At 33.9% G+C, this 12,867-nt stretch overlaps 2 protein-coding genes across 3 annotated transcripts in view; one reads left to right on the top strand and one right to left on the bottom strand.

The window, feature by feature from the left end:
* The window catches only part of LOC113392898 (autophagy-related protein 16-1), a 126,150-nt gene that overhangs the window by 90,367 nt on the left and 22,916 nt on the right, over positions 1 to 12,867 (bottom strand). The gene's annotated exons all lie outside the window — the stretch shown is intronic.
* LOC113392897 (uncharacterized) overlaps positions 1 to 12,867 on the top strand; it is a 39,075-nt gene that overhangs the window by 20,124 nt on the left and 6,084 nt on the right. Inside the window, exons 3-5 of the mRNA XM_064216462.1 lie at positions 10,905 to 11,339; positions 11,563 to 11,723; positions 11,967 to 12,168. Of these exons, the coding sequence (XP_064072532.1) occupies positions 10,912 to 11,339; positions 11,563 to 11,723; positions 11,967 to 12,168 (791 nt within the window). The 5' untranslated portion in view covers positions 10,905 to 10,911. The remainder of the gene's footprint in view (positions 1 to 10,904; positions 11,340 to 11,562; positions 11,724 to 11,966; positions 12,169 to 12,867) is intronic.

Below are 12,867 nucleotides of genomic sequence, written 5' to 3'. Positions count from 1 at the left end.
GCATACAGTAATACAGGAAACGTCTGAACATTATCAACCCTCAGGCGAAGGGCATGCGGGAAGCAATCATTGTGTAAGTCACAGTACAAGCAAAAGGCGGCCGGACACTACTGACTTAAAGCCTCTTAATTGACATCATACATTAATGAACATGACGCTTCATGACTTATTATTCGAAATATCTAAATTCATACTTTTAATTAATTAATTTACGTGGAATTATAATTCTAGTAGTTTATATTAATTAAAGTAAAGTTATATTGATGTAAGCTTGACGGAAGCATAGCTCTACAAGGTTAATTATTTTGTTGATTACCTACCGAGTATTTATGAAGAACGGTTGTTATTACAGTCTTTTGAATTATTACAAGAGCAATTAGGGAAAATATGTACAGCGTCGGACCACACGCCGGCAAAACTCTCGACTAGTTGAACAATTAATTTTAGTTTAACGATAATTGAAACTTATTTACTATTGAATTTAAAATATGCCTTTTGATAGTAGAGTAGAATTAATATCATTAAATATATTATTTGTGTTTTGCGATAAGGTATTGCAAAAGTACAATAATGACGTGAAAAACTTTTACTGTAATGCCACGTTATAGTTAGCGGCATTCAGTTTTCTTTTTTGTTTCCCTCGCCGCCACCAGCTTGCCGCTTATCTGAGTTAAAGAATAAACTGTTAACTGATTTTTCGAACAGTATTTTTATTATTCACTTCATTGCTTCCATTAATTTATCAGGGTACTATTAAACTGAAAATGATGGAATTCAGTTAATAAACAAAACCAATGTTAATTATTTTTTAATAATGTTTCACTCATCTACATTGCTATCAAACTAGACGCTAAAGGCACTTAGAGTGTGTAAATTGTTTAATAGACTTGAGAAAAAATTGTGTCGACAGCTTAGCTAGAATTTTATACGTTTTCGACATAAATGACAAGACGTAGTACACTAACGGTCGGTAATATGCTATTAAAAATGCACATAACGTTACATTTTCTAGATTCGTGTAAGAAGCGGCGTTTAAAGTGCCCGTTTATATTTTACGACCTTCTTTTGATAAGTTGCGCCCGTCTCGTTACTTCGCATGCAAAGATAGTATAAAAGAGGTTGGATATGGCATCGAAGCGGGATCTGCTCTCTTATAATTGTACATTCGTTGCAAGCATTCGATCCGAAAGTGAGATAATGAAGTCGCTGACAGCGAGGAGGCGACGTTGTCAACTGTCCATCCAATGTTATCATAGCGCGACATCTTTATGTCGAGGTCGGTTTTTCAACGCGTGCGCGGTGCAGTGGGCGGTAATGGCGTCCGTCCCAACGGGATTTGCGCGCCGGCATCGTTTCGCGTCTCATCGTGCGGCCGCAATACATCGCTCCACTTAAATTACGTGCGAGTTTGTTCCGGTAAACCATCGTGATACCTTCAACGTAAAAATATAAGACGATCTCAAAGTTGCTAAAGCTTGCTGTAAAAAATTGTGTTATTACCTACTTAACCGAGTTGTTGTTTACTCCGCTAATATTTAACTCGGATCGAAGTATGAAATACAAAGTTGTTATAACATCGGTTGTGGTTGAATGAAATGGCGCCGGAAAGTGTTACCTACTTTTAACGCACGATATCACTGCATCATGATGAATCGCGAAATCATGTGCTCAAATAAGGCTTGTAACATTTGTTTGATTGTCGATAACGGTAGGCGCGAGATGCTGTGACACCGATTAATGTATTAACTTTATATTACACCTAATATTTATTAGGGTACCCAAAATGTATTTAAAGAGAATCGTATTATTTTTTTATGAATAAGAAATGTGATTCACTGAAAAAAAAAATCCAACAACAACCTAAACAACATTTTTATTTGATTCATCAATTATTCTCAGTAGCCTACATAAGATAGCGTAGATTTGAATAACATTACAAATTACAGTTGTTGTTTGTTGTTGTACGAGACGGCCCAGTATGGTGGATGTCCTAATATCTCACCTATAAATTGTAAGATTTATATAGAAAAGATAATATGTCGTAAGGCTTGGTTTACAAATGTTTTAAAGGCAGTACGCCTTTGAGTCGTTCTACTAACAGAAAAGACAAGTGTTTCATACTTTAGATAAGATTGTAGTTGTTTACATTTTATCTCCCTTGATAAATGTAATTATGCTGTTACGTGATAAATAACAATTTATATAAAACTCAGTGTTGATTGCTAGGATTTAAGCTCGCGATCTTCGGTTTGGACCAAATGGTGTCAGCTCTTTCCATACAAAATCCAACATTTTATTGTATATATATTTATACCCATCATATAAATTCGAGTACACTAAAAATCTTACTACAGTGTTTGGCGTTTATAAGCAAGATTACGAACACTTTTTTTAAATCTATTAAGGTGTATAGTGCTTGAGTAAAGATAAATACGAACGGAAATGGAATCGATATTAATCATTTTGCGATTAACTAATTTGTATCTTAAGTGCTCCGGATACATGTATTTAGGCCAAAATCAGTTTAATTGATTGAAATGTCTGTCTGATTTATAAAAGTATTCTTGAGAATCCATTTATACTGCCGGAAGAGCAACGTTACCGTTATAACATTAGTGTTTTTGCATGCGTCATCTATAGGGCAGGGGTACACACGCCGCCGCTCCCGTCACAAGGAAACCAATCAATTACATATTAGCTTAATGTGAGCAAGATGACCCAAGGCGCAGTGCATGCAGAACGGACTCTAGACAATTCTTAACTAACGGACTACTATCAACACAATGAACTTGTGATTATAGTTTATTGCTTTGTAAAATTTATGCCCAAGCATGTTCTAAAGCGTTATGTCGTATAATAACGAAACAAACGATCCATAAAACACAGCTAGTTAGAAAATAAATTTCAAATGACAAAAACTTTACTATTTCAAAAGACAATATAGGTCGGGTATAAGCTAAATTTTAATTATAAATCTGTAGGATATCATGGACGAAGACCATAGAACCGGAGGAACAATGGCAGCGTGCTTAGAAGGCGGACGGTCCGTGTTTGCCGGCGGCCGCAAATTCCCGCCCTTCCCAAGTTGTAATTTTCATGATAAAAAATGCAACGATTATATTATTTTATAGAAATGCAGAGAAAAGTTTAAAATATACAAAAATAGAGCAAGAAAGTTTTATACTTAACATGATCATTGATAGCAATAAAAGCGTTTTTCATCAATTCGCAGACAACGACATCCTTTTCTGTATTATACGTTGTTTAAGTTAAAAGTGTTTAGAATCGTTTAAATTCAGAAGAGTCGTTTTACTTTTTGAGCGATGCATTCACAAGATTAAATAAATAATATTACTTGGTGTCGAGCGTGAGGTTCATGGGTACTTTGGATGATTACTTGTTCGATAATGAGTTTAGAGGTCCGTTAGCCTGGACCGGTCGCATGCGTACCGTACTCAGGGAAATTCACTCGTACCAATTAGTAACAACCGACATACATATCTTATGTAATTTTGTTTCGTGTAGTCACACGAATACAACTAGAACACCTTATCCGAAACTGTAACTCGAATCTGTATTTGACTTTGCCGTAATTTAATTAAACTATACATATACGTTTTTAGATTCTAGCCGTGAAGTTATATTGAATTTATTTAATGTTTAATATACGTTATCATTACTGTACCAGCAACTTCGTTTGTGTACGTGTGTCTACGTTATATGTATCAATACCGGAGTTTGTTTTGCAAAATGTGATAACATATCTGGGGTTTCATAGAAATTCCGGCGGTATTGTAAAATTAGATATACGGTTTATTCTAAAGAGAGAAGATAATTTCATAGTTTAATTATTTGGTGATAATTTTCCACAAGTTTAGAATGTAATATGTCGTCTATTATTAGGAAAATGTAATCTCACATTTTCCTATCCTTGATTATTCATTAACTAATATATTTTAAAATGTTATTTTGTATGTTGTATGATATACTTTAAAGGTTATTCAAACAGTGATCAAATTGATTGTAACGCCGAAACGTTCTCAATTAACGTTGATTGAATCTCTTAACCGATCAGAAACGTTGTGTTACGATCAGTGGAGATTGAAATCGGTTAATAACCGCATCTGATCTTTTATCCTAATCGTTGTTTTTCTTTCGAACATTACAGAAATAAGAGCGCTTATATAGAAGACGTTTCGTATAATATTATAGTGTTGCAGTATAAATATATATCAGTTTGAGAGATTACCAAATTAGAGAAGTAAGACGAAACATAATTTTTAATTCAGCGGATACTTGTAAAGCCGCAATTCAATTTGTAGTATCGCGGTGACTACGAAAGATTGAAATGAACCTGTAAATCGAATCTATCACGTACAAGTTGCTATGATTATGGCAACCAATGATTTGCGGTCGACAGTTCTATATGCCCGAACGCAGAGACGTCAAAATTGCAATATGTTTAAATTTGTACTTTAGTAATATTCGTAAAACATTTAATTAGAAATTCCTTTTATAGCGTTAAATAATTGCCATTCTCTTGTTTGTGACATGTCGTTCTTTCATTACAATCGCAGCTTATAATTCTTGTAGAAGCTAGTTTCGATTGTTCATATTTCATTTGCTATCGATATAAGTATCAGTAGTTAGACAAGATCCTATATTTTATGAGCGTGGGCTTCGACGAGCTGCCTAAAGAACATAAGAAAGTGTCGATGGTTTGATTTTGCAAACAATAAATACTATCCGGAGAATTGTATTGGTCACTTTTGATTTATTATTTTAATTTTATAATATTTTAAGTAGAAAACACATCAATATAATAATGTTTGGTTTTTATACAATTTTATGAAATATCAGCGGCGTTTTTGCTACGTTACTTTTCTAGAAAGTTTCTTCTGTAAACTTCAACTCGGTCATAAATAAACGTAATTATCACAAGTTATTATTAGCATGGAGATATTTTTTATCCTTATGGATCAATCGATCGTGGGCTTAACAAGGAGGGTAAGGTCGTTAAGCCATCGTTAGCGCTGTCCTCCATGCGGTTAAGTAATACAGGTGTAAGTAGTTCACTTGTCAGCGTTTGTCACGCAGTGATGATTGATGAGGAGATAAACGAGTGATATTACCTAGTTTGACGAGTCGATATAAACATTGTTGTAATAAAGATTGCTACCACATGAGCCGTACGGCGTTGTATCGTCACCCGGGGCGTTCGTGACCGGAGTGCACGTGCGCCACGCTCGTCATGCGCCACTTGTGATTATTGTGTTTAGCGCCTACCATCCGTCACGGTGGTTTATTGTTCCCGGCGACTTTTTCGAAACAGCAACCTTAGTAGTAATTATACTTTTAATCTATTGCATCTTGCATATATATTTCATATACTTTTAATATGATTTTCAAATGATTTAACATAATATTTAATTATTATAAAATATTTCCCTAAATATTAAAAATTAAAATGAGACAAAAAAAAAATCGAAGCAAAAGTCACGGAGCTTAATCGTTCCGGAATTTTTGTTCTTTTTATAATGGTTCTGCACGACGATATCGAACGTGGGTCAGTGTTTCAATAGAATTCGTGACAGTTGTCACGTGACACAGTCGGTACAGAAAGTAGCCGCCGAGCCATCCTATTGAGAATCAATTACGGTTTTCTGGTTGTTTATAAACGCTTTATTACACATCGAGGTCAATATTGAACGCGATCGAGTATACACAAATGTTAATAAAGCGAAGTAATATTACCATTTCAAATACGCGTTCGATATAGTGTTACAAATTGATAATGAAAACTTGACTATCAAAGTCGAGGTCTAATCTACACAGGTGTCCTCAATATTTGGACAAACTGTTCGTAGGTCAATAAACTTATGTAAACATACGTAGTCATATATCATCTGAGTGGGCACGAGTAGTGGGAAGTGGAGAGCGCGTTTCGACCTCCGCGAACGCAATAATTGAGCATAGAAATCAAATTACAGATGATTGATGATGCCGTTATAGCACGACTGAAGCCGCAAAGGCGACCGACAACAGGATGAACCGTCATTTGCATTACAGGAATTCGACAGCAAGCGTATGATTCGACTTTTTTAACAATAATGTCATCCTAAACACGTTTAGCGGAGATTACCAAACCCATTCATGAAATAAAGATTTTATTAATGGGTTTGGTAATTTACCCTAGGAATTAGGAAGTAGCTTTGAAAGCAAGTTTCCACTGTTCTGTATAAACGTGAAACATAAAAATAAGCATAAATATATGAAATGACGTAAATATGACACATCATATTAATATGATTTTCAAATTACAATACCGACTAATCACGACACAACAACAATCTTCGTCTAGTGCCCAACGGCATATAAAAGTCACTTCTATTATAAACATTTATTGCTTTATTTCATTTAAAGTGAACAGTGCTAAGGCTAATTCATAAACAAAGCTATTTCAGTGCTTTTAAATACCCTCGGGCGTTGCGGCGTGCGATGTCAATCAAATTAATTGTTCTACTGTAGTTTCGAATCGCCCATTTCATTCAAAGGCACCGACGCCTGTGGCTCTGCCTTATGGATTTCATGCGATAAAGTGGAAGCTAAAGGCTACAACAGTTTAGTGTTATTCAATTGGAACTTCATGTTGCATTTATTAAATACAGTTAAGTATATAATTTACAAGGGAAAACAACTCAGCTTATAACGTATTTTTTAATCAATGATCTGCTTTATGAAATATACAGTAGAAGTATTTTTTTAGTCTCTGCAAAAGCAAGTGGGTTTATTGTAGCTATAACTTTTCAAAAATGCTGCGCAACGAGCTCTGATAAGTGTCATTAAGTTAAAAAAAATGAATGATGGTAATTCGTACTAAAGCAATCTGGACAGAATGAAAAATAAAAAAGAAGAATAAACATAATTATAGAAGATACCACAAAGAATAATGTCGACAGAAATAGAAACAAATTGCATTGTCGCCTGGTGCATATTGAATAGAGCACTGGGCAACCACAACAGATTCAACAACCACTAATGACAAAAAAACGTTACGACGACATATATATATGTATATAATGGCAGATGAAATAAATCACATTACGTCATATAAGAGACTGGTTTTCTGAAAATTATACATAGTTTTAAAAATTGATAGGTAAGAAAGAAAGCGTCTCAAAGCGGATGCTACGTGCACCGAAAACCTAGTTTAGATTACTGATTGAAGTCCATGCTGTGGTGAACAATGCTAGTAAATTATAGGACTTTAGACTCTAGACTCTCACTGAGCTAGCACGATAAATAGCAAAGAAAACTGAATAGGGTAATAAGGTAGCTTAATATACTTTCAAGATTAAGTTAAGATTTTCCTACACATTATATCTGTATAACTAAAACGTTCTAATAAAACTGTAATACATGCTGTTTAGGCGAATGTTTAACGGTTATTTCTGTAATTTTTATATAAATCATAGGCTATAATAATAAAAGTCACTCAAGTAGGCAATGGTGGGCAATAAGGATGATCCGATCGAATGAAGAGAAATCACAATCTCCTCATTAATGCAAATAGCTGAGACGACCAAGCCCGAGATCAACCTACTGACCCCTGTAAGGATTATCTAGGAAAGTACATTACATACTATTAATTTAATTGCAGTCTTCAGAATATTTAATTGGCAATAGGGTTGCTTCTATTTGAATAATACAAACAGTTCAATTAGGTTTTATATTATTGTTTTTCTCATTAGCAAATAAGAAAATTTATAAAGTAGAACGAAAGGCCAATTATTTACATCAAATTACAAAATCTTTACGTTCATAATTCCTCATCGTATATTTTCCTTTTAACGCTTTTTTATTGGATTACATTATAAAAAATATCAGTATTTTAGTAAAGATATGGACTGTATCCTTAGTTTGAAGTTCTGTTTTCGTAGCAACTTAGTTGTAAAATTTACAATGGTCGATATTCAATTCGCATTCATTATATAATTCAACAGAATGTTTCTTACTTTAAAGCGTCTTTGTTGTTCAAATATAGGCTTAAAACAATGAGCGACGTTGACGCCTGCGAGCCGCATGATAGTAACCTTGTACGGGCTAGAGTCCACAATCCCGTCAAGTCAACACATAAGGAAACCTCCGCGCCCCATTAGAGACCAACACAACAAATTACAATTTCATTCAATGTAAATACGAGAAGCGTACTCGTAACTCCTGTCGATGCTAATGGTTGAATTTAGACACGCCTAATGGTTTATCATGAGGATTAAGCCGTTTAGATCCATTGTGACAGCAAGCGTCAATTTATTCTATTCACTGGAGTTGAAGTTATACTTAAAAGGTATTAGCAATAAGCTTTAACTGTGGTCTTTGTGCATATTACCATTAGAATGTTGATTGTAAACTAGAGATTTCTTATGATTATTATTTACAACATTAATAATTTCCCACTTATATCTAAAGTTAAACATCATCATTAGTTTGTGTTGACGTATTAAAGACAAATAAGAAAAAAGAATAATGGACTAGGCTCTTATAATAATTCTTCTGTTGAACTATCCTCTGTTTCACATTATTCCAAGGTTAATTCGGCATTAGATAAATCCCGGAGATATAATGGGGGTATCGAGTTACAATAAGGCCTATCGAGATCAAGGTACAAGAAATCAAAGGCGATATCCATAGTGTGCCAACAAGTACAAGTATGGTGAAACGTAAATAGCAGGTTGAAGGCATCCGGCTCATTGAATGCGCTGACCCCATCTGATCAAAGCTCGAGGCTAGTTGGGCACATTTGCAGCAAGTGATATCCGACATGGGAACACAATAGCTCTACAAGTAAATCCCTTTAAGGTTCTTTCTAATAGCTGTGATGTATGTTTTGAGCACCTTTGGATATATTTGTCGAATTGAATTAAATACGAATACGTAATAAAATAATTACGTTCTTTCTAAAGGAAAGGTAAATGTTTATTTTTTCTTTGAGATATTTAATATGAAAATTTATGTATGAATCACTTGTTGTTTGAACATTCTCGCGCTTGAACTCGAACTACAGGTCATCTTGTCTGACTCATAATTTAAGCCTACACAGGTCTGGGTGTGCGATCACTTATAGCTATTATCGATTGGGGATAGTAGGTTACGAACACAAATTACAATATCTTCACAAATTTGCAATCACAGTAGTAAATTATATTTGACTTGTATATCATTCGTCAATTATCTTGATTATTATATTAGTATTAGATTTTATGACTTTAATAAATTGATATTTATCAGAAAGATAAGTATTAAAAACATATGATCATTGTCAATATGAATTTGAATTTCTGCTAATTGATTTATAATTATATTAATTTTACTTCATATTTTGTATGTCTTCTGTGCACGCATGAATTAATTAAAATGGTGTACAGTTATTATTGACACTTAGTTTTAGCCAAGTTAATGAATTTTTCCAGCATAGTACCATATGCGATAGGTAGTACACGAGTCGTTACGGATAATATTATTAACTCACAAACAATTATTTGCAAGTCAAACATTATTTAGTTTTAGGTATTAATCAGTTCAAAGCAACACATGTTATTTAGAACTAAGTAATACTTAAAACATCTTTTAAAAATTTGTAAATAAATTGACTTATTGAAACAAGTCAATTTGTTTACAAATTAGCGCCATATTCTTAAAAGATTACATCCGATACGCTTTATAAATAAATATATTGTATGATTACGTGCGGGTCAAAGACAGCCTGAGGCGGCGAGGACTTGATAGGCATCCATAGCGCACGTAATACTTATACTCCTGTTATTTTACGCTATTCAACTTGACGACTAATTTTATCGCAGCCATTAAATTTTCTTAGAACTGGGGCGTTAATTGTATTAACATTATTTAATAATTTTATTGATTGAGCTAATAATCAAATAATTTATTATTTTCTTATAGTTGTCAATATTATGAGATACATTAGATAGTAAAGTATACATATTAATTAATTTCGAATATCGATTATATCAAAGTACCGTCGAAAATAATAATTTCAGAAAAAGTTTAATATTTTTATACCTCCTTTCAAATTCTTATTGATGTACGATATTTGATTTCACCGAAGACTCTTTTCAATAAGCTATTTAAGATACAATGCAGTGGTCGTTACCATTACAAAAGTGGTAAAAAATTATAATAAAACACTCGATGAATGTCGTTCAATACTAACAATATACAATTTATTCGTCGGTATCAAACGTATATCTTTGGAATGAAATTGGTATAACTTATACCGTTGACTACGTAGTGGACAACGCGACGAGACAAGGACCGTTACGAACATTGTATAGGAAACGTGAGCGTAACGTAATGCAGATACCGGGTACCATCTATTCGTATATTGTTGGTAATATTAATAAAAAAAAAAACTATTTAGAAACTAATAGGATTTGATTGCCGGTCGTTTTTCTGTATACAAATTGATGGGGTTATTGATCTTAGAACAGGTAAATTAATATCACTTACGTTACGAATTGATATTTTTCAGTTGCAGTACAATTTAGGTCATACATATTTTAACGCTCGTTAAGAAACAAAAGATGGACAAAAATGGTTTATGTATTTTATAAGCGTATGTAATTACAAATGAAAAGGTAAATTAGGTTCCGTAATAGCCTTTAAAATTGGTTCATTTAAGTACTGTTACGTGTAGCAATTAAAGGTTATTAAACAGTGAATGCCCTGTGATAGGGATCATAAATGTTTTCATTCATTCGTGAGAATATAACGTGTGAATTACAATAAGAAAAGCTGTGTCAAGACAGATACAGTTATTAGACAAGTAATTAGTACTTAATTAATTATTAAAAGTTGCTCTAAAATGATATCATTTTTTGTTGCAGTTAATCGATGTTACCCCGGTCTTCATCGCAGAGCACGATGCGGCTAATATTAAGTTTGCTGGTAGTGGTGTGTGCCGTAGAGGCAGCAAAAAAATTCGAAGGGACGTTAAGATCAGCGGCAGATGCTCCTCCACAAGACAATCTCGCTGTGGAATCAGCTTCAGCCGAACCGGCTGTAGTGGCTGCACCCGAAGAATACACAAATCCAGGAGCACCACCACCTCCTAAATCTGCTCCGGAAGAAGAACCAGAACAACCTGAAGATCCAGTTGAAGAGCCTGCAGCAGAGCCCGAAGAAGAACCAGCATCTGCACCGGAGACCGCTTCTGGGGGTGTACCACCGTCAGCGCCAAGTGGTATTTCGGCTCCATCAGCACCAGCCAACTCTCTTGAAGAATGTGATCCAGAAAAAATCGGATTTGAACTCGTGACTGGGTAATTATTTTTTGATAAACTTCTTAATTTTGATGCAGTAATGTCAATAGTTTCTGACTTCTGTTAATTATTATTTTCTTCCTTATTGACGCTCGATTTCGTTTTATATGGAAATCAATTTAACGTTAAAAAAGTTATTGCAGTATTTTTCAAGATCATAATAATAGTTAAAGTTGTTAAAGTCTATTGGTTTGATTAAATTAAAACTGATTTTAATGTGCAGATATGTTTTCTCGGCGCCCTCACACATTCTCGACGACATCCCTGGGACACTAATGCTTACCGATTGCCTCGAGCAATGTCAGGCCAACGACACTTGCCGCGCTGTCAACTACGAGACAGGACTATGCGTTCTTTTTAGCTCCGACGCTGATCAATTGCCAGGTTAGCAACTTTATTAAAAATGCAACTATGTAAGTAAGTATGATAATATTAAATTCAACGATTATTCAATAATTTGTACGGTAAGCTATTCAAACTTACTGTATAGTCTATTCAAAGACGACTATTATTATTTTATTGGAGTTAAGTTATATTCTAGTAAAAAAATATTTTTATTACAATTTTGACTTTATTCAATGTTACAATCGTGCTATGAGATGTAGTTTTAATGGTATGTTTCTATAGGTGCTCTGACTAAATCCCAATTTCCGGTATTCACGATCTACGCTCAGAAATCGTGTTTGGGAGTGAAACCGTGTGAACGAGCGTGGTGTTTTGATCGCGTTCGCGGCTACAACCTTAAAGGATTTGGAAAGAGGACACACACCGTCGAATCTAGACAAATGTGTCTCGACCTTTGCTTAGGCGAAAATGATTTCGTGTGCAGGTGAGTTATTAAACACATATAAGTAACCAATAGACTCTTAATGAATTAGTCTTTGATTTTGTTCATTACCAAGCGTTACGGTGTAGTTATGTGATAAGTAAAAATGAATGTATTTGTGACTGTCCAACAGCTATAGTTGAATAAACATTGAATAGGAATTTCAAATTGGTTACGAAGAATTTATTTCCCTCGCCACAATAGAAGGAAGTGGTAAGCCCTCATTGAAATAGTGTCCGTTTATTGTAGAGAATGCAGTTGCAATGTATAGGAAAGGTCATAACATCTTCATTCGTATACTGTTATTTGTTTGTTATCTCTTCGATAAGGAAGCGAAAGATATCAAGATTGTTGGAATTAATATTATACGCTTTGTTGAATGTGAGTCTGATTCGATCCCGAGTGTATTAAACCGGCGACTCTACTTAGTTATATCTCGGATAACCGCTTCAGATTTGCTATCTTAAACAGGAGATTATAAAATAAGATAAAGACAACAACTTTGTTGTATCTTATTATTAATTAGTTTACTTGTATAACAAAAAAAAAATTAGTGTTTTAACTTAAATCATTGTTTATGACAACAATTTGTCTTATCTAAAAAGTATAAAATCGGTTTGAATATATCAATGATTAGATCAAAAAGCAACAATGGACATAAAATTTAATTCAAATATGTAATTAATGATGATGGTTTAGTAC

Source organism: Vanessa tameamea, chromosome 12 (assembly GCF_037043105.1).
Source record: "Vanessa tameamea isolate UH-Manoa-2023 chromosome 12, ilVanTame1 primary haplotype, whole genome shotgun sequence".
Classification (NCBI taxonomy): domain Eukaryota; kingdom Metazoa; phylum Arthropoda; class Insecta; order Lepidoptera; family Nymphalidae; genus Vanessa; species Vanessa tameamea.
This window is presented reverse-complemented; position numbering and strand designations above follow the sequence as displayed.